Genomic DNA, 26,944 nt, shown 5'->3' on the forward strand with positions numbered 1-26,944 from the left:
GTTCAAATTCTACATATATGGGGGGGAAAACTGCCTGTTTGAATTTATTGTATTGGTGAATTTTGCATTAATGCTGAAGTTTGTATGTGTTTGAGCCTGGACTGTGTTTTTGAATGCAGCACAATGCAAGTCGACCAGTCAGTCAGATTTCATGTATCAGTCTTAAAGGTACAGTAACAAACAGCCTGTTTAATTCTGGGCATAAAGAGAGGTTGGGCAATGGTCGTGTAAAATTAATTGTATAATATTTTTGGTAAAATAAGCTACAAGTGGACCTTGAAGAATAACAAAATGCTAGAAAAATATAGTATGTTGGCTTTTTAACGTATAACGGACGTTAATGTAATTGTTTTTTGGACCTTTTTTGTTGCTGCTCATTATAAAATTTTCACATGATGTAAATGGAAGCTGGCTCCAGTATATGGAGATAGATATGAATCATATCATGGACAGAGATGTGTATGACCACGTGTACTGACACTATATGAAAACAAGTGTGCATGCAAGTGAAAAAGAGAGCCACCCTGGCTGGTGCCTGATGACGGACAGGCTTGGCATTTGGCTGTTCTGGTGATAAGGTAGAGGTGAGGTGGGCACGAGTGAGAGAGAGAGGAAATAGCAGAGGACACAAACACACCTGAACGAGTCGGTTTCCTCATTGTGCTGGTGGACGAAGCTCCACAACCCCACCCCACCTCCAGCACACACTCAAATGCTATTAATACATCTGCCCACTGTGCAGGAGTGGGGGGGTTTGGTGCTTTTGGCATTTGCTTCCAAAGAGAATAGGCTGAGCTTTCTTATGAATATGGAGATGAGGCTGGTGTAGAGCAGGGAGAGTGAGTAAGGTATGAAGAAGAAGGTGTGAAGGAGAGAGAACAAGTGTGAGATTTTGGCTAGAGGAGCGATAGATGGAGGAAAAGAGAGAGGAAGAATGGTAAAAAAGGAAGCAAAACAGAAAGATGGTGACGTGTGTGTGTGTGTGTGTGTGTGTGTGTGAGAGAGAGAGGGATGAGGTGTAATGAACAGTCATGACCTCAGTGCTGCTGTGAGTTAAACAGGCCTTGAGCATCTCCACACTCCTCTAATCCCACCCCCCCCCCCCCACCCCCCCAACAACAAATACACAACACACTCTGGGAGAGGCAGGCAGTTAGACTGAACACACACATGCTCAGGCCACTGCTCGTGTTCTGCTGTAGTATCCGCGTGCAGTTTCTGGGACAGTGAGTGGAACGTCAGAACCCACAGGGCTCAGAGAGGTCACAGACAGGTCACGGCTAAATCTGAACTGAACACACTCCCCATCCGACTCTGAAACGCACTGAAAACACACTCTCTACGGCACACACCCTCACACTTTCTGTATTCAGGCCTGTCAGGCTGAATCTGATTTTAGAGGGCTAAAAATAGCTATAACTGATATCAGTCAGCGTAATTTCGGATTCGTTATGTTTAATATTCCAGTAGTTTTAGTTGAATAGCGCTTTAGTGACAGATGTTTTTCTCCTTTTCCACCCTAATATATTCAGTCCAGTAAATAAACGTATAGAATTGTGCATTAAGTTGTTGCCTGAAGGGGGTGTGTTAACTTATTTGCACTTTTAAATCAACAAAACATGTAACTTGACCAAGAACGCCAGATCTTTTGCGTACAACTGCATAGTTTTGTGTTCAGGTCCAACCTGTATTATCATAAAGAGCCTCATAGAGAGCCTCATATTGAACTCTGTACACAGTCCGGATAATTCAGACGCTCCTGTTAATCAAACTGGTGATCGTATTTCAGCCTCCATACAGCTGTCTGTTCTGTGCTAGAGCTCAATGTGGTTGTGTGTCGTTTGTAGTAGTGGAGCAGTGCATCCTGAACAATTGCAAAAATATGACTGTGCATTGTGAAAATTTGAGAATGAACATTTGATTAATTATGCCATCAAATACAATCGTGTTGTTTGTACACCATAAGTTTGCAAACGGCACCGATGAGCACCAGCACACCTGCCTCCCAGCTCTAGTGTCGCTGTGGAACAACATGATTGTAGTTTTTCTTCATTCAAATATTTGGAATAAATTGTGTATTTTCTTGTAATTCTTTAATACAATGAGTATTGATTGACTGAGTGATTGCAGAGAATATGAGGGCACAAGAAGCAGATTTTTGCGACTCCCATTAAGGAAAATCGCATCTTAAGAGGAGCTGTAAATGGAAATACTTCAAACAAAAAAAAAGCATAGTCTAAAGGTTAGCAGATAAATCGCATACCTAGAGCACAAAGATGAATCAGATCTATTACCTGTTATGCTAGCTGTTCTCAGTCAACGCAAAATTAATTTAAACGCCCATTCCAGCTCTGCACCTGCTGTTAATGCGTAGTTTCACAATTTACTCCTCTATTAAAAAATATTTACTTAAAAAATGTCACGAACAAGATGTTGAGTGGTTTGATATGAAGTGCTCCATTCAAGAGAAACTCGCCAATTCAGAAATGGTCGCAATGGTGGTGAGAGGAACCAGACGTCTCAAGAGTAAAGTGCCTCTAAAAGCTGACTCACAAAGTTATTACATGAAATGGTTATGAATACGCTGCCTGGTGGCTGAGACATTGTTTGACAATAGTTTTGAGAAATCTTGGGCCTAAAATGCATTTATAAGATACGTGCAATATAGTATCCATCAGAAAAGATGTGTGGGTTCATTGACCATTCATACTGTAAATAAAATGACTATTTATATTGCAGACTTTGCAACCCCTGGTTCCACCACTATACTCTCAGAAATAATGGCCTGAAACTCTCACTGGGGCAGTTTCCCTCCCGTCTTTGGCGTGGTACCCTCCAAGGGGCATCTCAGTACTTTTAGTCAGGGATCATAACTGAACCATAATCCACTGAAATTATATTTTCTAAGCTGTGCTGACTCCACACCCCCCTGTCTCGTCTCCAGGCTTTTTATTTCTGTTTTATTTCTGTTCTGTTTTAAAACATTCGGTTATGAAAAGGTGTGTAAATGTAAACTTTTCCACTAGGAGAAACTTACATAAGGTTCACCATTGAACCTTAAAAGCTCTGTTGGACCTCTGAGGGCACATTTACATTGATTGTACCTTGATTAACAAAAAATGTACCCGCACAGAACCTTTATTTCTGACAGTGTACTCTACAGGAACCAGAGTCTTGAGTCGCATCAGCCACTCTAATCATCTGAACCATTGAATTATGCAGAAATTTTGAAAAGCACTGGAATTTCCCTTAAACTTTCAGAATCTTTTTCATAGGAGATGATAAAGTCTCTTGAGCTTAAGACCAGTGGTTCTGTTAACATAGCTGAGTCATAGTCTGACTTGTGGACGTAGACGGGGGGACCTGTACGTTTGTCGTATGCAAATGAACATGTTAGTCTCTGTACAGCTGGAGAGCTTGTTTGAGGTCTAGAGGTTAACATAAGACATAAAGAGAGCGAAAAGGGAGGTGTAGGTTCTGTAGGTTTGTGTACTGTATGTACTGCATGTGCTTAAACCACAAGGGGTGTGTTTGTGGGTGCACACTTCAATTTTAAACGGTCTCAACTACATAAATGACGCATTAGTTTCACAGCAGTGACTGGGTAGAAACACTACTTTACAATATAGTACGTCTGCAGTTTGCGAGGTTAGCACGAACACCTGGCTTAAATGTATTGTGAGTGAACACATTCAGTGGTCATTCAGTCTATCCAGATGTTCTGTGAGAATTTCCTCAGAGTTTTGTTAAGAGCAGTGGTCAGTTCTCTTCGATTTTATCAGCTGTGGCATGCAAACTGAAAAATACCGGAACTGTGGTGTATGCCAATGCTTCTTTTGCCTGTAATGCTTTGTCAATAGTACCACCAAGTGGTCCACCCAAGCAATTACACGTCATACATGTATTTTGATCTCGCTTGTGTGCATTTGCAGAGATGGACCTTTAAGAATTAAGTGTGTGCATGTGGATGGGTCTTTTGTAAAGTGTGTATGAGTGGATGGCCTTGACCTAACTGTCCCCTGCTGGACTGCAGAACAGACAAGCAGAGGGCCTTTTGGTAGCCTTGCAGGCTGTTATCTGGTAAAGGACGTTGGTGATTTGCTGTGTGCGTGTGAGACTCTGGAGCCCAGGCCATTGGTTGAGACTGATGATCTTTCCCTCTGGCTTATAAAGGCCATATGCTTTGCATTCAGATATGAGAGAGAAAGAGAGAGAGAGAAGGGCCTCGCATTGATAGAACCGAAGCTCTTTGTTTCGGTGTTCGTGCATTTATAATAGTCCAAATAATCGTAATAGTCAACTTATAGCACCCAAACAAAAACATATGTTGCATTATGTATGTTGTCAGCATATAGTAAGGTATTTTCTCTTGGGGTGCTCAATTCAGAGGCTCCTAGATATCTGATGTATTGGCCTGCACTCATGCATAAAGCAAAACTTAATTTGAGCAACAGGGGTTGCTTGTTGTGTAGCAGTCACAACAAGAAAATACTCAGTTTGGCCTGATGCAGATAGTTAAAAACATTTGGGTGCAGCTTGATGTGCTGTATTACCTTCGTATAACATTCTATATGTTCTGTATTCTGTTGTTGCTTTCTATACACCGTATGTTCTGTTATGTAAGCAGAACACAGATCCAGATCCACAGATCCACCAATCCTTATCCGTGCCCCGCCCACAAATGTGTTGTTTCGAACACTGTTATGAGGCTGGACAAACTTTAATACTTTAATCTAAATCACACACACACACACACACACACACACACACACACACACACACACACACACACACACACTATACATATATATATATATATATATATATAGTGTGTGTGTGTGTGTGTGTGTGTGTGTGTATGTGTGTATCTATATATACATGTATAGAGGCTTAGACTACAATTAATCCTCATCCACATGCACATGAAACTGTAATGTTTTGGGAAATAACCAAACATGAGGAGGAGATACAGATTATTTTTTTAAAAAGTCATCATATTACTTAAATACATACAAAGTAAAGCATGTATAATGTTAAAAAGCAACAGTTGCCCCTGTTGTACGTTTTTTTTGGAGTAAAAATTGCTCTGTATTCTTGATATTTATGTATCAAGATTAAGATTAACATTTGTTTTGTTTGCAACTGAAGTGTGAGATTTCTCACATGAATGAAGCCACAGATTTCACGTAGAGCAAACTGTGACCCAAAAAGGACTGGAGGAGTCCACCTGCATCAGAAAGGTGTTGCTGGATGGTCCGAAGCTCGCCCTGATTGATCTAAACGTTGATTTATAATCTGCAATACCCTCAACTAACCTGCCGTTGTGCAGCAGAAGTTGCCATTGTGATGTAGCCCAGTAAAAAGTGCCTTTGAGACATTGTGAGCTGGAAAATGTAGGGATATCAAACTAAGCTTAAAGTTAGCTGGCTAAACGAACTCTATGGGCCCGTTTCATAAAGCAGAAAAATAAATGGCTTTTGGACCAATCAGGACGAGCTGACCAATCAGGGGCTGACACCAAAGTAGACCCCACTGGTGAACTATTCTTTATTTTTCTTTAACGTTTGTGGCATCAATCACATGAAGAATGTAGCTTTTTATCATAAGACGTAAATCATACTATGTAGGTATTGGCAGTGTAAAGTGATTGTTACTCAAATAAGCTGTAACCGTTATAAATCCTTTATTACCACATTTCTTTTTCCTTCTTTGAAGAAAAAGCGGATTAACACCTCCTGTTTAACACGATTGGATGATCGTCATTGTCAGACATTCTTGTGCACATGCAAGGGTTAATCATAGCTTGACTATCTGGCTCAACAGGGAAGGTTGTTATCTGTCTTCATCAAGCGAGTTAACCACTGTTCCAGCACAAATGCATAAAATAAACGCCGTTGGAAATTAGTGACGCCCTCAAAACTTCCATATATTGCCAAAGCTCAGTTCTTATTAGGTTGGATGTCATTCTTACGAGCTTGCAGTTGCTCAAAAAGAAGACATGTTGGGGTGGAGCGTGGGCAAGTCAGTTAAGCCAATTCACAATTTTTGTGCGATTTCTAGAGAGACGGTTGAGCTTGATTGTCTGTTATAGGAGCTTTTTGGAAGCGGTCACACTTTTCAGCAGCAGCATGTTCCTTTATAACACAAGTGTATAAATGACGTAGGCCGGACCCCTGTAAGTGGTGTTTCTCCGGTGCAGCGTGTGTGTGCGTGAGTGTCGTTGGAGCAGCAGCAGGTCCCAGCAGCAGCGCCCTCGTTTCGTGTCTCATCTCCCTCTTCTCTCTTAAAGGGCCCTCCCGGCTCGCAGCCGTCTCCCCACGCACAGCCTCCCCCACACAACCCCAGCAACCCCATGATGGGACCCCATGGCCAGGTAAGACACACACACACACACACACACACACACACACACACACACACACACACACACACACACTCTCTCTCTCTCTCTCTCTCTCTCTCTCTCTCTCTCTCTCTCTCTCTCTCTCTCTCTCTCTCTCTCTCTCTCTAATGAACTGACCCTGCGGAGTAACATTCACATTAGCGAGTAGCTGAGCTCTAAGATTAACGACGGTGCTCAGGAAACAGACCTGAGGCACATTCAGGGAATGAAGCAGTGCTTTAGATGGTTAGTTATGGCTGATGTTGGAATCCTGTGGGTATAGAACCTCCCCCTTTCCCTAAAATGCGCACACATACCCACCGTGTTGTCAGACTATTAGAAACGCCAACCGTGTATCTACACTATTGACCACTTGATCAGAAAGACTATGTTATAGGCTTACAGTTACTGACTGCAGCTGCTATCTGCACCATTCATCATTGATCAGTTTCTGACCACAAAATAGCTGTTGACCAGCTATTATTTGGGTGGTGGTTCGTTCTAAGCACTGACATGATACTGTGTTTGGAACTGGTACATGTTGGAGGTCTGTATGGGCTTGAAATTCAAGCCCGAACACGACCCGTATGAACGACTGTGAGACCCGACCCAAATCCAAAGCCTAATTTGAAACCTGAACATGACTCGAACACGAAAGTCGAACCCACTCACACACGCTAGTGGATGGATTATGGCAGATACAGTTTTACAGTGCTTTGCTTTGTTACCAAGCGCTTGTGTAAATCAGTAGAAAATGTTTTAAACTGGTGTTTTACACATATGTAATGCACTAACAGTCTTTATTGTTCATAGTTACATTGAAAATGTGCACAAAATTTACACAGGCATATTCTTTCCAATGTTAACAAACCTACATAGAAATCCTCATTAGAAACCAAAACCAAGACAGATCCAAGATGGATTCTGCCAGAACCCGGCCCAAAACCTGATGTTTTTTGGGTCCTGATGGGGTTGGGTCGCAGCTTTGTTGCTGGACTTTTGTCACTGCTAGGTTGAGAGTGGATCATCACCCAGAAATATTCAGCCAGCAGTGGCTCTTTGGTCAGAAACTGGCCAGTGATTGAGAGCTAGAAGATAGCTAACACAGTGTGCATCAAGGGGGTGGAGCTGCAACATAGGGGTTTCTAATAAAGTGGCCATTGAAATGTATATACACTCGTACATAAACCTGAAATCAAACCAAGCATTTAATAATTAAAACATCTGCCTTGTTTCATCCACTGCCCAGGCCTTAGCGTAAGATGAGGAAGCTTTGTGTAGATGCCCAATCTCTCTCGCGCTCTCTCTCTCTCTCTCTCTCTCTCTCTCTCTCTCTCGCTCTCTCTCTCGCGCTCTCTTTCTCTCTCTTTCTCTGTCCAGCCCACACCCAGTGTCTCCATACCTAGAGTCGTTGGCTCTGGAGCGGATGAATAATTCAGGGTCCTCCCTCTTTCACTCCCACCCACCATCAGTAGCACATTAATATTGCACAGCCTGATGCTGTAGAACACACACACACTGAGTCTCTAAAGGAACAGTCAGACAGGATTCACATCATTTTATACTTTTTCAAGTGAAGCACAATAAGGCAGCTTTACCGTTCTCACTGTTTTAGTTTTACACTAGAGTTGCTTGCCGATCTTAGCAAACAGTGACCTGCCTGCCAATTAGCATGATGACGTTCGTATGCCGAAATCTTTTTCTGTAATTGCAGTAAAACGATGTTAATTTCTGTCGAATGGTTACTGATTAGGTAGCCTTGATCGTTTTTTTTCATAGCATCTAGAAAATAATTGGTCGTTCACTTGGAATTTAGCATGTGTTAGAATTACTGATCTGTTCTAAGTTCTGAGGCATTTACGAACAGGGTTATTATGAAAGCTTAGCAGTGACTCTTTATTTCAGCTATTTCAACTGTAAAGTTGTGCCGTTGTTCTGTAGTTGGTGTTAAACCCCTGAAAGGAACTCTGGGTCCGAGTTGTTTTTCTCTGTGGAAAAAAATGAACGCTCCCTTTCGCACCCTGTGCTATTCAGAAATGAGCCAAAACTGATATTGTTTGTCCTGGTGTACGTTTTCCTGAGAATGCCGCTGGTTCAAAATATGATTTCTACATGCAAGCTAACGTATATTAGTCCGTATATTAACTGATATGAAACTCTGAAGTAAAAACGTATACAGGACAAACTTTACCGGCTTTGGTTTTGTTTACCACAAACATTCAAAAAGTTTTTTTCCCCCCTAAAGAAATTCTGTTTGGACCTAGACGTCCTAATATGGACAAGACACAGTGGTCTGTCAGCATTTAATGTTGATTTTTATAAACCGTAATTGGTTAAAGTGCTGCAGTATTTATCAAAGACCGTGCTGCGTGCAAATGAGTGAAAATTCCTTTAGGTGCTATTGCTTATATAGAAGCACATAGATTAACACACGAATCAACATTTACATGAAAAGTTCTGTCGCACAGGCACTCACACAGAGGATATCTGAGAGTACTACCATTACGCTATCCTCCCTTTGCCCTGCCCAGCTCTTTTCAGTGGTAACAGCACTCCACTTAGCTGTGAAAGCCAAACCCATCCACTCACACACCCACACTCTCCAGCCTGTGTGGCTTCTCTTCTCTCCACACTGTGTCAACATGTTTTTCCTGAGATCCTCAAGCTGGCAGAGCCCAGCTGAGCTCTTAGCCAAAATCCCGGACCGCAAGTGGCTCCAGTTCCGTCTCGGCAGAGTCTGTCCACCGGTTTCGCGTGTCTGGGCGCTCGTGCGGCTTTGTTGCGGTCAGCTTTTCTGCGTTTCCCCATGGCTGTCTGAGTGCGGGCTTGACCACACAAGGCCTGCTTCTCTCCTCAGGATGACTTTTATCTGTTCGGATGAAACTCGCACGAAAGTGCATTTGGTGGTTGATGTCATGATGTCAGACTCTCCTTGTGAAGAGTGTGGGTGTGTATGTGTGTGCGAGAGAGAGAGAGAGAGAATATGCACCCTATGAAGTTTTTGAAAACATTTATGTGTGGTGTCAATAATTTTGGCTACTCTGACTACCTCTTTTTATTTATATCTGAAGGCCTCAGTCATGTAGCTGGTCTAGTTACTAGATTGATATATTTACAGATTCTGTATTCTTGGTTTTACAAAAATGAAAGCAGAATAATTCACAAATGTCCTGTCTGTGACCAACACTTGCTCTCGTCCAATATTTGGAAAACCATTACAGAACGCTGTCAGATATCCCATTTAACTATAGGGAAACTGTTGCACAGTTGTACCTTCCGTGGTACCGAATAGTGCGTTAGTAATTTCAGCGATAGTTATTTTGTATGCTAGTGAAAGGTAATGTTATTTAGCGACTCTAAACCAAGACTGGTACAGTCTGTCATTGGGTTGAATTGGATTTTGGCCACCATTCTGTAAAGCTAGTCCAACATAGAGACAGTTGTGGGTGGAGCAAAACGGGTGAATGGGAAGTTGCCGCTTTTGGAGAAAAATATATTTATCTCTAAAATTCTCTGTATGGATGTGCAACTCTTGCTGATGTACTCGGTGATGTAGGCGAGACTGGACAACTGATGTATCTGAAATTGAGTTTTAAAGCACGCAGCTTAATAAAGAGTTCACCTATGTGTGTATGTGTGAGAGAGAATTCTACTCTGAGCAGCACTTGAGTGTGTGCGTTGCTGAGCAGAAAGGCTGGGTGTCTTACGTTAAATGTACATTTTTGATGCCATCCCCATTTTCGCCCTGCTCTGTGCATCTGCCTGCTGCATTCCACCTGCTCCAGCTGGGCTTTGCTGCTGCCATCCATGTAGCCCTTGTTGAGCTGCTCTTTTACAGCCTTTTATTTTACTTATTTTACTCTCTTACACTATAGACCGAATAACACGGTGATAATAATGAAGAAAAAACTGGTTTTTTTTTTTTTTTTTTTTTTGTTCTTCTCCATCCTTCTCTCCAGCCGTTCATGTCTCCGCGGTACCCAGGTGGACCCCGGCCGTCCCTCCGTATGCCAAACCAGGTACAGACTCCAGTTCCATAACACCTTATTGTGTCTGATTATATCTTTGTCGTTTGTAGAAATCTATTAAAATGTACCGTCTTTGTGATTTAGCTGTGATTAGTTGGCAGTGTGTATCATGATAATTAAAGCAGTAAAATAGCAGCAGCACTCAAAATGATGCACAACTGTTCAATAAATAATTACATTTGTTATTAATAATAATTGAAAAAAAATTAGCTTATTCATGAAGAAATGTAATTTGTTTATAGTAAGCTGTTGGCAACCATGGACCGCTGAAAAAGGAAGAGAACCATCATCAGTTATTACATAATTTCATGAACTTCATTTAAATAATTTTATTAAAGTACAACATTATTTTTAATTCTCCTACCACTTTCTCTTAAAGGGTTAATCAGAACCTAATAGATGCACTAATTTAAATGATTTCTGCATTGCTACATAATACAGTGTTTTTATGTATTTTTAAGGCTTATGCACACCGATCAGGCATAACATGACCACAGCTCAACTTACTATATAGGAACACTTTGTAGTTCTACAGTTACAGACTGTAGTCCATCTGTTTCTCTGCATACTTTGTTAGCCCCTTTAACCCTGTTCTTCAGTCGTCAGGACCCTTATGGACTCTCACAGAGCAGGTACTACTTGGGTGGTGGATCATTCTCAGCACTGCGGTGGTGGTAGTGTGTTCGTGTGTGTTGTGCTGGTAGGAGTGGATCAGACAGAGCCGTGCTGCTGGAGATTTTAAATACTGCCCATTCACTGTCCACTCTATTAGACACTCCTACCTTGTCAGTCGACCTTGAATGAAGTCAGAGACGACAGCTCATCTGCTGCTGCACAGTTTGTTGTCATGTTTGTCATCTCCAGTCCTTCATCAGTGGTCACAGGATGCTGCCCACAAGACGCTGTTGGCTGGATATTTTTGGTTGGTGGACTATTCAGTCCAGCAGTGACACTGAGGTGTTTAAAAACTCTTGCAGCACTGCTGTGTCTGATCCACTCAGACCAGCGCAACACACACACACCTTCACCATATCAGTGTCACTGCAGTGCTGAGAATGAGCCACCACACAAACAGCACCTGCTCTGTGAGGGTCCATGGGGGTCTTGACCACTGAAGAACAGGGTAAAAGGGGGCTAATAAAGTATCAGAGAAACAGATGAACTACAGTCTGTAACTGTAAAACTACAAAGTGCCCCTATGTAGTAAGTTGAGCTGATAAAATGGACAATGAGCGTAGAAACAAGGAGGTGGTCATAATGTTATGTCTGATGGGTGTACAACCCCAATTCCAATGAAGTTGGGACGTTGTGTAAAACATTAATAAAAACAGAATACGATGATTTGCAAATCCTTTTCAATCTATATTCAATTGAATCCACTACAAAGACGAGATATTTAATGTTCAAACTGATAAACTTTATTGTTTGCAAATATTCACTCATTTTGAATTTGATGCCTGCAACACGTTCCAAAGAAGTTGGGACAGGGGCGTGTTTACCACTGTGTTACATCACCTTTCCTTTTAACAACACTCAGTAAGCGTTTGGGAACTGAGGACTCTAATTGTTGAAGCTTTGTAGGTGGAATTCTTTCGCATTCTTGCTTGATGTACAACTTCAGTTGCTCAACAGTCCGGGGTCTCCGTTGTCATATTTTGCGCTTCATAATGCACCACACATTTTCTGAAGTGTTCCTGAGCCCATGTGGAAATATCCGTTACAGAATGATGTCGGTTTTTAATGCAGTGCCGCCTGAGGGATCGAAGGTCACGGGAATTCAGTGCTGGTTTTCTGCCTTGTCGCTTACTTGCAGAGATTTCTCCAGATTCTCTGAATCTTTTGATGATATTATGGACTGTATGGATGATGAAATCCCTGAATTCCTTGCAATTGCAATCGCTCCATCCTTGCTTGTGAACGACTGAGACTTTCAGGGATACTTCCTTTATACCCAGTCATGACACTCACCTGTTTCCAATTAACCTGTTCACCTGTGGAATGTTCCAAACAGGTGTTTTTGAGCATTCCTCAACTTTCCCAGTCTTTTGTTGCCCCTGTCCCAACTTCTTTGGAACATGCTGCAGGCATCAAATTCAAAATCAATGAATATTTGCAAAAAAACAATAAAGTTTATCCGTTTGAACATTATCTTGTCTTTGTAGTGTATTCAATTAAATATAAGTTGAAAAGGATTTGCGAATCATTGTATTCTGTTTTTATTTATGTTTTACACAACGTCCCAACTTCATTGGAATTGGGGTTGTATTTTTTTTTAGGCATCTTAGTTACTGTCTTCTGTGAAAGGCTCTGCATGGTTTATTATTAGAAATGAACTGGAACTCTAGACCAGTGATGAGTGACATCGACTCATAGAAATATGTAAACATTGATAAAATGTAGATCCACCTGGATTAGCATTACAGAGAAATGTGTGTATACAGGGTTATAAATGCAGTAAAGTGAGTGAAACGTATGTCTTTGCACAGTAACTCAGCATCGCCTAATTGTTCTGCTCTTGTGGTAAATGTGTCATCAAATATTGGTTTGAGATCAGTCAGTCTAAACACCTGTGTGATGATGTATAATAGCTGGTACTGATATAATTCTAATATCATTGTTCATCCCTATTAATTATTGTTGTGTCCATTTTATTAGTGTTTTGGCTTTTTTAAAAACTGAGTGATTGTCAGAATAATCATCTGTTTTTGATAGGGACAGCAGAACCTTGTTTTATGGTCCATAAAACTGCTGTCTTATTAAATATATACATAGAGCATCTGTCGGTACTTATCGACTTACACAAGTCGTCCTTCAAATGAATCAAATGATTCGTCCTTCCAAATGAGGCGTTTTTGTTTGCCGTGTATTGTGCTTTTCCTCATATCTAGGTAGGTTATGACGTCAATAAGTAAGTCTTCTTTTCTCCTTCCCTCAGCCTCCTGTTGGAGTTCCAGGGTCACAGCCACTCTTGCCAAACAGTCTGGATCCCACTAGACCACAAGGTATCAGTCTGCATGAACAAAGAATAGCCAGAACCCTTGATGCAGAGCCTAACACCAGCGAACAGTCAGGAGAGTTCGCTGCAGCCGTTTTGCAAATAAGAATATTTGGTTAGTTTCTTTCTGTTTCCTTTTTTAGGACATCCCAACATGGGCGGCCCAATGAGAATGAATCCGCCTCGAGGGATGGGTGGCATGGGCCCACAGGTGTGAAAATAACCTCCCCTTAATGATGCGCGCGAGCACACACACACACACACACACACACACACACACACACACACACACACACACACACACAGTTTTAGTTTTATACTGTGTGTCTCGTACATATTTTGGATATGTTCCTACCTACGTGTAACTAAATTGTCCCATGTATATTATATATGTAATTCATGATTTATAATATGTTCTAGATGTATTTTATATGAGACCTGTGCAAAAGTCAGGAACCACCATTTACTTATTCTCTAGTAAAACGGCCATTCAGTACAAGTTTAGTACTTCAATATTAGGTTATCCACTTCCATAAGGAAACAGGAGTTTCCAAAACTGGAGCTCAAAAAATGATTAAAAGATACAGAAAAGTGAGACTCCTAACAACCACCTGCGAGACGATACTTAAAGCTTTCATCTTCGAGAGAGAGGCAATAATCAGTCTCCACTTTTGCTTCAGATCTGAAAAAACAGGTGTTTCTGTGCATTCTTCCATTGTAAATCCCTTAATGAGAAAGAAAATAGATTATAAAAAATAAAAAGAGAGAGAGAAGAAGAAAATGCAACAGACTTCCAAGTCTGAGCTTTGAAGGTGTGGAAAAATAGCCCTCAAATATTCTGTGTATTTTTAGTTAAAATATGCTTTTAACAGACATTGAACAAATGAATAGCTGTTTTGGCAGGACATGAAATAAATGCAACAAACACTCCGCCTTTTGAATAGTACACTAAAATTGTACTATTAGACACAGAGTCCCCCATTTCTGAAAAATGTATGTGAACAGACACACATGCGTATGCGTGTGCACCCACACACACTCAGTTCTAGAAGTCCATTCTGTAATCAGTTAAGTGTATAGAAAAGTTTTTGCTGGAACAAGACTGATGACCTCCTGCTTCTTGTCCACTGTTCAGAAACACTACTCTTACTTAATCCCACACATACACCCTCACACACACACACTCACTCACTTACTCACTTCTTGTGTTTGGCAACCATGGCAGCTTACAAATCAGCAGCTGGTGTGGCATCTGTTAGACAAATTGGTTTGAGAGCAGAACAAAGCTCCGTGGTGAGGGTGTGTTTATTTGTATGTGTGCGAGAGAGAAAGAGGGTCAGGACACAGTCCAGCCCCCCAGCTCCCCCCCCCCCACCCCCCCCACCCCACCCTAGTCCCAGTGAGCTCTCAGCTCAAGGTGGGCTGCTTTCTGAATTAGTCTCCATCATCACTGAGTTCCCGTCTACACTCAGCCACAGGCAACAGGGTTTAAAGAGTACTTTCCCAAAAGAACCAGTGTTCCCAATAATGAGTGGAGGCCTGATGCCAAAAAGATCATACTAACTGAAACACAACTTTCATTTTTTTTCCAAGTTGAGAGTTTAATGACTGTTTACGATCATTCAGTTTGATTACTATTCAAATGTAGTTATGTAATTACTGAGACCACTTGTCCTTTTAGCGCTAATTATCGGTGAAATCGATGCGTGGAATTTATCGTACCACAACGTGGAGCTTGTGCATTGTAAGACTGTTGCCACACAGGAAGCATGTGAGCAGAAATAGTGTTTTTCATTAAAAAGTTTTAGTTTAATCTGTAGTCTTCAGAGACTTTTAACATCAAGTCAGTTTTAACAGATGAAATCAGCAGATGTTGAAACCAAAAGCACATCAGACTTGTTAATAAGCAGTTCGAATGCAGATGAAAGTTAGCATTTTTTATATATATATATATATATATATATATATATATATATATATATATATATATATATAAAATTATATAATACATTTATTTATTTATATGTATGTAACTGAAGAGACACGGAGACAGGGAATTAGCCTATTCTGGTAAAGAAGACAAAAAAACGAACAAAGTGATTTTCAGCAGCATTGCAAAGCTGATGAAGGCTCTATAGGATCTGATTCAGCTTAGAGCTCCTAACACCAAAATTAGCAAACAGAATAAACTATAGGAACTGCCAAAATTTGACTTTTTCAGATCTTCTGAGTATGTGAGTCTAATACACACATTTACACACATTTAGCTTAGATTTGGTTTCTTTCACATCAACATTTACTCTCCACTCCTGATGTTTTCATTCAAAAATGTGAAGAAAAATGTTTTTCTCTCTGTACAGCAGTAACTGTACAGACACCCAACGGCTTTCCCTCAAGTTCATATCATAATAAAACATCTCTTCTACTTACAGACACAAATCTGGTATGGATTAAAAGTTTAGAATCTGCATTTGCAACAAAATGTCTCTGCTTCTTTCAGTGAGCTAACAGTGAGAAATAAGATTCAGCCATGCTTTGGTTACTGCTGGTGATAACAGTGACTGTTGTCCATGAGTTGATTGGTTACACAGTTGTACTGCTGGGTTATGTGTGGTTATAAACAGTATTTTCCCCCTTTTGCAGAACTATGGTGGGATGAGGCCACCACCCAACTCTCTCGGTGGGCCTGGCATGCCAGGAATGAACATGTGAGTAGTCAACACGCTCATCAATATTGCTGGAGTTAAACGGCAATTTCTTATTTTTACTTGTCAGAAATGTTCGGCCAACGTTTCTCTTACACATCTCTCTCCATAATATAGATTGTCTGTTTTATGGATTTATTATCATGATTAATCTAGTAATGATAGTTTTTAAAAAAGGTCCATAATACAATTAGACTTAACTGAACAATAACCATGCATTTAAACCAGGCATTTAAAGAAAAAGATGAGCTTAAAAGACAGAATTACAAAAAAAACAGAACTTTTTTTTAGTTGCTGAAACAGTACATTTAAACGAGTGTGTCCATCATGCTTTATTTCTTACTGTAACAGAGACCAGTAGGAGAATTTAAACTACATTATAGTCACATAATTATTAGCAATTCACTAAGACGGTCATTTTACTTGTTTTTCTTTTTCTTTTTAATCGAGCAATCTTGACAGTCCTGGTCTGTTTGTTTATTCTTTCTCTCAGGGGTCCAGGAGGGCGAGGTCCTTGGCCGAATCCCAACACTAACTCTGTAAGTCTGAGCTTGGGGCTAATTAAACAAACAGAAGAATATAGTGGCCGTGGTTAGAACTGAGGAGAAAAAAAACTCATCTGTGCTCTTTTTTTGCTCTCTTCACTCATAGATAGCATACTCCTCTTCATCTCCGGGCAACTATGTGGTAAGTAACAGGGCTTTAACCACCCTGTCGGCTCGTCAACTCAGCGCCAGCTCAGTCTGTTATCTCTCCCCTGCTTCACCCCCAGGGGGAAACTTTAAAACGCAAGTTAATAGTTTCTTTCGGGAGCAAAAATAATGCCTAAGCACATATTAAAGTTTCTAAACGTATTGATTTTTGCTTGAGCATTCTTTTGTTTTTGCTGCAGGCGACGCTGGTTGCACATGCAGAATATGTGGGCATTAGTCATAGTGCCATAATAGCTCCCCTGTGTCTTTGTTTAAAATTACTCCTCCGGCTTTTTTTAAGCCGAGGAGAGTGTTTATGGTGTTCCTAAAAATGGAAAATGGAATTTGTGTGTGTGTGTGTCTTCCTCAGGGTCCGCCAGGAGGAGGTGGGCCTCCAGGTACCCCCATCATGCCTAGTCCAGGAGGTGTGTAAAATCTACAAACACATTTGTTTTTGTACAGTATTATACAATGTCAGGACAAGGAGTTTTGCATAGGCTGCCTGTGTGACTCATCACGATAAAAGCATCACAATACAGACATATTTGGTCAATGTTTACCAGAAGCAACTATATTGATAAAGAGTAAATAAGGTGGGGGAAATAATAATGACATTTTTAAATGAATGTTTACCTTAACTGTTTAATTTTTAATATAAATAAGCAATGCTTATATTGTAGGTGTGGTTTGTTCACTCTGAGGTGCTGGTTAGAGCACAGAGAGGCAGAGGAGTGAACTTTCTGCAGTTTTAATAAAGGCAGCAGCACAGCAGTGATTTATGTTGAAGGATCTGCGTGTGAGAGTGTAAAAATCACTGAACAACAACAGAGCACTACAGACATGTAAATAAAATGCTAACGTTTAAACAAATTTGCTAATTGCAGGCTGCACACTTATAACTCACTAACGCACCAGAATGAAGCGCGTTATTAGTAAACGAAGGGAAGAACGCTGAGGGCAAATCGTTACTGTCCAAAAAAATCAAGCAGTACAGCAGCTGCCCTTTACACTGTGTGAAACTTTTATTAATAGAAGTGCTTTGAAATGGCTTGTATAAAATCTCTTAACCTTAATTTATAAGTAAAGACAGTTTTTGACGTCACCTGTAAAAGTACATTGATGGAGCCACACCCTCATGGTTGGTATAGTGTAGTGGGTGAAACCTCTGCCTTTGCTGTAGACCAGGGTTCAGTGCCCTGCCCGGGCAAGCACCCTACACTATACTAATAAGAGTCCTTGGGCAAGACTCTTAACACTGCCTTCAGCGACCTGTGTAAAAATGATCAAATTGCTCTGGTTAAGAACCAAATGCTGTAAATGTTAATGTCATTTACAATGTAGCCAAGTCAATACATAGTCAATTAAATAGTAAAAGAATTTAAATCCGTATGTATTCGTGTTTGTAAATGTCATGATGCTTTGCTGTAGAGCCATTTTAAACGCAGCCCCACCCATATTTATTTTATATAGGTTGAAATGAACATTCACCAAAGTTTGAACTATTTTCTTACGTTAGCACATTCTGTACAAGGAACAAACTTTAGTGCACAATTTTGATTTATTTTCTTAGTTTATGTGCCTTTATGTACCATGTATGTAAATACAGGGTGAGTCAAAATTCACAGGACACAGTTTTGTTTTATTTTATTTTTCATGCTGTCACAAGCCTCCGCGATGCGGTGCTGAAGGTGGTGTTTGTTGTGGATTTTCTCAGCATACACAATTTGTTTGAGATGACTCCAGAGATAAAAGTCGATAATAAAATAAAACAGTGTCCTGTGACTTTTGACACTCACCCTGTACTTGGAGTGGCACTGATCCAATAGCAGGTATTAGTGTTGTGCTTATATCAGTAGAAAATGCTGGATTGGATTTCTGAGAAGAAAAGAAGAATTAAGCAGATACAGTCCTGTAAAAAAGCTGTCCTGAACAAGCCCACACTCATTGTGTGATGTGAAGTTGTTAGCTGTGGGTTTATTTTCATGGGGTATCATAGGCTACTTTTAGGTGATCGTCTTAAGAGAAGTGCTTCAGGTGAAAATAACGTTTTTAAAACTAAACAGTTTTTAAAGAAGATATGCCAATTACATAATATATACATACATAATAACTATTTTCTATGTACTGTACTGTATATGTGTAAGTATTTGTGTATTATATTTCAGATGTATATGTAAGAACTTATATAATCAGAACTTTGTAAGCTTAACTCTAATCTGAACCTCAGCAACAATAAAAGCACACACAAGCACACAAGGAAGCACACGCATATATACAATCTCACTGCCTCCCCCTTGTAACCACCTCATAGACGAGAACTGTTCATATTTCCCTCAGAACGATGCTCAATGCTTCTCGTTCACCGTCCCTAACCCCTCCCCCTCAGCACCACCAGCCAATGTCAGCACAAGGTTGCTGCATTATCTTAGTGTGGCTGTGTGGACAGCAGCAGCACTTCAGCAGCAGGAGAGGAAAAAAACATGCCGCGCTACATTCTCTCCCCTCCCCCACATTCACAGTGACGTAATCCTAACACAGCCACCCTCGCCTCAACCTGGGCTCGGACACTCTGTCTCTCCGAGAGACTCGTGAAACATTCAAGAGCACAGCAGCTTCTAAGAAAACTCGCTCGAGCTCCGTATCGATCTGGTGTGCAGTTAAAGTGTGTGTAAATGAGCCAAGGGGAGACCCTCGTCCTCGGGGTTAGATCCATATAATCCGTTACGCATTTCATTGCAGTGGAGCGATGCGTGTTTCATTTTCAGTGAAGATGAGAGTCTCGTTGATGAATTTCTGAACATGATGCAAATGAGAAGCGAAGTTTGCCAGGCGACCAGTCAGATTATTGAAATGTGGTATTTTTTTTGTCATGAGTCACGCCCATATTCTACACTTGAGAAGATTCAGTACTTCTCAGATGCATCAAGCAGGAGATAATAATAATGGAGAAATCATCATCTTTTCAAAATATGTGACTATTCAGCAGAAGATAAATTACATTGGTAAATAATGTGCCACTTTTACTCTGGGCAGCTTTCATTTTAGAAACACGCCCACCAAGCAGCCAAACATTGGCAAGCGTAGCGATTTGCTTCATTGTAATGACAATGCAGCCTTACTCTGCTCAGGGCTGACTTTCCCACTCTGTGAGAACTGACCCTCTTGTTTTCTTTCTCTTTGGCAGACTCCACAAACTCCAGTGAAAATATCTACACAATGATGAACCCCATCGGTCCAGGAGGCAACCGGCCCAATGTGAGTGTTCTCTTGTCTAATCACTGAACAGTAGTGAGAAATACAGTCCAGGAGGTCCTCCTCAATTTCTGGCTCTTAAACTGATTAAAAATCAGACTCACTCCAGAATTAGTCAGTTGTCCAAGGAGTGTTTGCTTCTTTAGCTTTTCCACTTAATCTGAGTTTTACAAGTAATGGAAGCTTATAGCTAGTTAACATCATACAAACTACATGCCTAAATCATCACTCACTTGCCTCAAATCATATTGAAATTCCAATATATTATCTATAAAAATGAGCAGAAGTTTTTAGTTATGCAGCATACTTTTGTCCAAAGATGCAAGGTAAGTCTGTGAACATGTTTTGACTGATCGACTACATTTAGTGGGAACATTTTTTTTGCCAGTGTTTAACATGGTGGCTGAACTGTAGTCTTAATATTGGTCAATATTAGTCATGTTTCTGGAGGCAAACCCCAACAATGTACTGATAGTTTTATGTCCCTGATTTCATAATTTGAAGACTGGTAAACTTCTGTATTGAGTATTGTGTCCACAGGGTCATATAAACTAGTCTCATATTAGTCATGTTTCTTACCTCACAGGCTTTTATTCTCTCTGCCTTTATGAATGAAGCCAACGTATTCACATTTGCATGTAGTTAAATGGCTTGAATGACTGGCTTGAATGGGAGGAGGTGGTGTTCAGCTGAATGTAACTCTAGCTTATCTGTCGACAGTTCCCGATGGGTCCAGGCCCTGACGGCCCGATGGGAGGGATGGGCTCCATGGAGCCTCATCATATGAATGGATCATTAGGTGAGCTGTGCTACATGAAGAGAGAGTATGAATCACATAACCTTCATCAGTTGTATTAAAGCTCCCCCTGTTGGTGATGTGGAGATTTTTTTTCTAAACTTGACTTTCATTTACAGGTTCTGGTGACATGGATGGGTTGCCAAAGGTAAATATTATCGTTTTGTCCAATCCTGAATCTTTAAATTTTGCATAGGGAGTGTTGGTGGCCTATGGAATGATTACATTAAATGTGGGCTCAATATATTGTTTATTATGTTGTGACCTTTGCAATACCAGTATTGCAGAGGGCTGTGTAATGCACATGACATTGCTACAGCCACTGAAGCTTCTGTTGACATTTCAGACTGTGCTTGTTCTGCAGAACTCGCCCAACAACATGGCAGGTATGAACAACCCACCGGGCACGCCACGGGACGACGGAGAGATGGGCGGAAACTTCCTCAACCCGTTCCAAAGCGAAAGTGTGAGTAAAGCCCCGCCCCATCCCAGCCCTGCCACTCCTCCACCTGCCAGTCATACAGCTCCGCCCAGCAGGCACTCTGGAGGCCCCGCCCACTGGCCTGATCACTTGTAGCCAGGCGAACGTTTTCCAAAATTATTTATTTGCTACTGTGGGAAAAAGAAATTCGAAATGAGTGGTGAACAGTTTTAGAGTGGGTGCTGGAAACGGCTTGTCTTGTGACGGACCAGCAGTTACTGGGACAGAGACGACTTTTGAGCTTTGCGTTTCAAACCAAAGTCGCTTTGTCTCACGCTTACTGCCTCGTCTGCACAGAACCGAGTGCATTTGTTTTGCTGTATTTTGTATAACCATCTCGTATGTGTCTTCATAATCTCATCTCAGTTATCTGCCCCCCCCTCCCTTCTTCTCTTTCCAGTATTCACCCAACATGACGATGAGTGTGTGATTTCTTCTTTTTTATTATTTGATTTTTTTTTTTTTGTTGTTGTTTTATTTTATTTTGTATTTGTTTTGTACCCTTCCGATTCCGACCCTCGTTCCTTTTGAACCTTCTCCACTCTGGTTCCCACCCCTGCCCGTGGGACTTTGGGCCGGGACCCCTGCGCAGCCTCCTGGGACTCAGGCCAAGGCGGCCCATTCCGGGGCGTGCAAAATGGCCTGCAACAGGAAGCAGCCCCCGAGCCACAGGAAGAGCCTGCTGACTGACTCGCCCTGCCTGCCGGGCTTTCTCTCTGGCTCAGGACACTGAAGGGGGGCTTCAAAACCGTGCATACACACACACGCGCACGCACGCATGCACACGCACACACACATATACACAAAAGGACGGACTGATGGGCAGGAACGCGTGAGCCCGCAGCGCTTGACTTTGGCTGCTCGACTCCTTTTAAAACTCACTCCATCTCTTGTTATCTTGTTGATTTTGAGTTTTGTTCTTTCTTTCTCAATGCAGTAGTTTTCACCTCGGGATTTCTGATCCTGTTTTTTTTCCCACCCCTCACCCTCCATTTCAATGTGTACATTTTTAAATGCAAGAGTGAACTCATGAAGATGTGATGGGCTATGAAAGTTTTCATTATTTTTGTGTATGTATTGTATTATTAATGATTGTTTTTTTTTTTTATTATTATTATTTTGTATTAATATTTCAATGATTATTGATTAGGGTATTTTTCCTCAGAAGGGCACATTGTATCTCAACAACCACGAAACCGACAGAGTAAGCACATTCATGATACATGGCGGGAAACATCCCATCATTTTTGTGATTTTAGTCTGTGTTCTAATGTTTTGGGCTGAAAGCTTTGTATATTTTTTTATTTTTCAATTGTGTTTTGAAATTCCAGTATAGCTTCGATATCCCACTTGAGAAAGGCGTTCCAGGGTGCAAAGCATTTCAGTAACTTCACTCCATGCTTTCGCAGTCATCAGGTTCTCTATCCAGCAGTCCAGGGTCGCTGTAACTCAACCCAACCTGGCCTGGGACGTAAATTCACTCCTGGTCTACTTTTTTGTTGTTGTTGTTGTTTTTTGTGTTTTTTTTTTTTTTTTTTTTTTTTTTTTTTAACAGAGTGGGAAAATGCTGTTGCCCCTTAGCTGAAAACGTGTTCGCTTAAAGAAAGGCATTTTATTGTGGTACTATAAATAGTGGTTATAATTCTTATTATAACTCAGTCATATTTTATTTATTATTTTACCTTTTTTTCTTTTTAATGAATTGTCGTGTGTATGTCTTGCAACATGCAACGCTTCAGGACATATTGTAAACATGTAAATATGCCAGTCTAAGATACCTCCTACTGATTTGTACCGTTGTACCCTCTGTATACTCTGCCCTGTTTTTCAACCCCGCCCTCCAGCATGTTCAGAAAAACAAGGCGTCTCGGGGAAACAGGCGCCCGCTGAGACACAGTCACGTGGTTTTTGTTCTTTCCGATAGAACGGAAAGAACTGCTTTCGGCTCAGCAGCGCGTAGCAGAGGAGGCCGCCGGTCCTCCGCCTCGCCCCGGCTTCGGCTCCTGGAACACATTTTGTTTGAACCCAACCCCCAAAAATCTGCAGATCTTCAGTACATTTGCTGATGTTCCTGCAAGGTACTGTCACAGTGTCTGTCCCCAAGTCTGTTGTACAGACGTTCTGCAAAACTGTGGTTGAAATCTTGGTCGAACGCTGCTTGTAAATAACCCCCGGCTACTGTGTTGTTACTAGCCAAACTAATCTGACTGTGACTTTTTTTATTTTCCCTGTTGGAGCACACTGCATTGGAAGACTACCTAGAACTGCCCTAGAACCCTGAACCTCCATCCAGGTTTCTTACGAACATTCACGTCTCAAAACCATCAATGTGACCGGCTCCACGACGGGTGCTTCTCATTGAAAACTGACTTTCTCAATCTTCTTGTGTCTGGAGGCCCTCGACACAACACACTGTGGCTGTGAACCCACACCAACGTGCGGAGCTCCACATCACTCGGCATCAGTGCAGTGTTCCTCCTGTTTTGTTTCTTTTCCCGCCTGTTTTCGTTGCGTTTAAGCAAAATGTGTTTTAGGATTCAGTCTTGCGCTGAGGAAACTATCCTCAGCCGAATAAACCACCGAGGAGAGGCATGTGAAATGGTCAGTAAGAGGTAACGAGTCATGGACAGGGCCCTCAACGCCAGGAGCCTCTCGTTTCACTCTTTCACTTCAGCGTACTCCCAAAGCCTCTTCAGCTTTCAGTCTGTCGACCACCCTCTAAACACATCATGTCTCTTCTATTTTTGTTCTGTTTGGTTGTAAATACTGTAAAATGCATTTTGATATCATTGACATGTTTTGATATTTCCGTCACTACCAATGAACACAGCGCTGGTTTAAAAAAAAAAAAAGATGTAAAGAAAAAACACAACTCCCATTTATAGCTGAAGAGACAGCAAACTCTCTGTCCCTGGCCATTCCCCCAGTGTACAACCAACACAAGACAAGTGGAAAAGGAGGGAACATTTGGTGAACCCCTTTTTGTACTGACCTACAGACACATTTATTTAAAAAAAAAAAAAAACAATAATGTAAAGATGAAAGTTTGATATGTGGAAGGGTACCAGGTGGCGAGAGGCAGCTCTGTAGCAGAAAACCACGCGGTCCCTCCTCACACACAAACGTGTTTCAGACTTCAGTGCTCAGGATCAGCGTCCGTCTTTTATGAAAGATGACGTCACGTGGTTCCCCTGGAGACGGGAAAAGGCGCGAAAAAGAAGACGTGAACATTTAAGGCCTTCGTGTACTTTCAGCAGAAAGAAGCTGCGCAAAGCCGACACCAGCTTACAAGCTTGTACGTTTTCTGCGGCTTCGTTTTCGGCCCGTTTGCACTGACCAATCACAGGCCTTGTTTGTTTTCTCCACAGTTACGTCATACTGGTCGCCAAAGCCAGAAGCTGCAAAAAAAATAGCGAGGCTTTTTTTTTTGGCTTGTTTGTTCAGTTTTTGGAGTTTGTGTTTTTTTGGTCACTCACGTTAATTGAATGCTGATTTACCTTTTTTTTTTGTCCCTTGTTTTTTGGTCTCCAGGGAAACCATGTTACGAAATAAAAACAAAAACAGGCCATTACGCAAACGCGTTTCACGTTCTCGCAAAAAACTTGCGCATCTCTGAAATGTTAAGGGACCACAGACTTTGCTATGAAGGATTTCTCTCTTTTTTTAAATCTATTTAAACTAAAAATGTATAAAAAAAAGACGATTAAGAAAAAGCGTACCTACGAGTTGTAAAAAGTAGTAATAAAAAGGGAGGGAGCATCGGGAGAAGCTGTTTTTTCTAGGTCGCCGTTGTCCTCGCCCTTGTTCTCCGTGTAAAACTTGTCACATCGGCCGTTTCCGTTCCACCGTCGTGCTGTTATGATGATGTACCATTAGCAGGAATGGCAGGGAGGTGAGGATGCGTAAAAGGGGTCGGGGATGAGACCATTTTTCTCCTGCGCCGTTTCATCGTTCTTTCCGAGAAACAAAACAACAAAAAAGCAGTATTGAGTATGAAGCAGTGGCCTCCTCGGTTTTGCTTTGTATTTCATGTTAGGCTAGTTTGGATCCTCGTCTTAGGGGCTTTTTTCGTGTCTCGTGTAGTTAACGAAGTCCTTTGTATGTTTCTTTATATTGTAAAGTTTCTTTAGACTGAAAAAAGTCGTTTATTGAAAAGATGGGAAAACTGCATCAATAATAAATGTATTTTTTTGGTTGTTTTCTTTTTTTTCTTCATGGAGTCGTCACTTATTTTTGCTCGTGTCCCTTCGTTGTAGATAAAAATTTAAGACTAATAAAATAACGTAACCCCTTTTACCAAGAACTCTTGCTTTTCTTCCCTGCCTTTGATTTATTGAAGGATCACTTTGGAACTGCATGCTTGCTTTCTCTAGCCTGCATTTTCTAATACCGAAGCGTCTTTGTAATATCTGTTTAAAAGCCTTACATGCCTGCCAATTTACACTGACACAAAGATTGTTTCAAGATCTTTTGCTTTGTTCATACTAATGTTTTAACCACCATATTCCCTGTAACGTCGCTAACAGTGTTGGCTGTATATGCTGTAAAACCCTTGTGTTGGCTGATGGGTAAGACTCAGACTGCTCCCATGTTGGCTGAACTTTTGGGTCTAATGTGCTGAAGGTTTCTGGTTTCATCTGCTGCCCACAGAGTGCAGCACATTGCACAAACACCAGTCTCCCAGGTCCATGTGGCGACGATGTGTTCTTTCGGACTTGAGATTCTGAGTCACAGCTCCTTTTTCTCCTCCAAAGAACGGGTTTTCGTGTTGATCGATTTAGAGAAACTGCAATTAACCACAAGTGCAGTGAAAGCAACAAGGTCATTTAAACAGTGTTTACAGAGTTCTCTGGTTTGTGATGGAGATATGGCGTAGGAGCTCAGTTTACCAAGACGCTCTAACAAAATTAGTTTATCTGATGGTTATTATGTAGGCCAGTTCATGTGACACAGTGGTCACCAACCCTGGACCTGGAAATCTACCAATCCATGGAGTCTTAGGTCCACTCACAATCTGCCGTGCCTGCTCCAGCCTCTTCAGAAGTCCTTGATTGGTTGGTATGTAGATGGAGGCTGGAACTACGCAGGAACAAAGATCTCCAGTAGAAGGGCGACCACTGATGTAATTGTGGTCAGAGGACTTAGAAGTGGAGAAATGGGAAAGACCTTAAAGAACTAAGGCTGCACAGGTTTTGTGCTAGAAAGCTGAATCACCCATTACTGAAAATCCAATAAAATGAAAGTGTCCAATATGAAGATAATTTAACTTGTACAATCATTCTACAATCAAATATGTATACAAGAGAAAACACCACTTAATTATAGCGGATACAATCAATATCTCCATGCATGTTGGAAAGATTATATGTCTGAAGACGAATTTTGGAGTACATGCAAACAAAGCAAAGAACATCTGCTCAGCTCTCCCAACTACCCAGTTCTCCATCCAGTGTGGCACTCTGAGCGCATTTACATGCACTGTACCAGCACTGCTGTGCCTGATCCACTCGTACCAGTGCAGCACACACTAACACACCACCACATCAGTGTCACTGCAGTGCTGAGAATGATCCACCACCCAAACAGTACCTGCTCTGTGAGGGCCCATGGGGG

At 41.3% G+C, this 26,944-nt stretch overlaps 1 protein-coding gene across 4 annotated transcripts in view; it reads left to right on the forward strand.

Annotated features, from left to right (window-relative positions):
* Window positions 1-25,631, forward strand: part of zgc:110158 (uncharacterized protein LOC553590 homolog) — a 96,782-nt gene extending 71,151 nt beyond the window's left edge. Inside the window, exons 6-18 of one of the 4 annotated variants that reach the window (XM_017700273.2) lie at window positions 6,290-6,373; window positions 10,342-10,401; window positions 13,346-13,412; window positions 13,549-13,616; window positions 16,049-16,113; window positions 16,604-16,649; window positions 16,762-16,797; window positions 17,173-17,227; window positions 19,987-20,057; window positions 20,775-20,853; window positions 20,970-20,998; window positions 21,197-21,316; window positions 21,732-25,631. In XM_017700273.2, coding sequence (XP_017555762.1) covers window positions 6,290-6,373; window positions 10,342-10,401; window positions 13,346-13,412; window positions 13,549-13,616; window positions 16,049-16,113; window positions 16,604-16,649; window positions 16,762-16,797; window positions 17,173-17,227; window positions 19,987-20,057; window positions 20,775-20,853; window positions 20,970-20,998; window positions 21,197-21,316; window positions 21,732-21,761 — 810 coding nt within the window. In that variant the 3' untranslated portion in view covers window positions 21,762-25,631. The remainder of the gene's footprint in view (window positions 1-6,289; window positions 6,374-10,341; window positions 10,402-13,345; window positions 13,413-13,548; window positions 13,617-16,048; window positions 16,114-16,603; window positions 16,650-16,761; window positions 16,798-17,172; window positions 17,228-19,986; window positions 20,058-20,774; window positions 20,854-20,969; window positions 20,999-21,196; window positions 21,317-21,731) is intronic. The other 3 variants (XM_017700274.2, XM_017700275.2, XM_017700277.2) reach the window with 3 other exon arrangements.
* The last annotated feature ends 1,313 nt before the right edge of the window (window positions 25,632-26,944 follow it).

The sequence above is a fragment of the Pygocentrus nattereri genome, chromosome 2 (assembly GCF_015220715.1).
Source record: "Pygocentrus nattereri isolate fPygNat1 chromosome 2, fPygNat1.pri, whole genome shotgun sequence".
NCBI classification, from domain to species: Eukaryota; Metazoa; Chordata; class Actinopteri; order Characiformes; family Serrasalmidae; genus Pygocentrus; species Pygocentrus nattereri.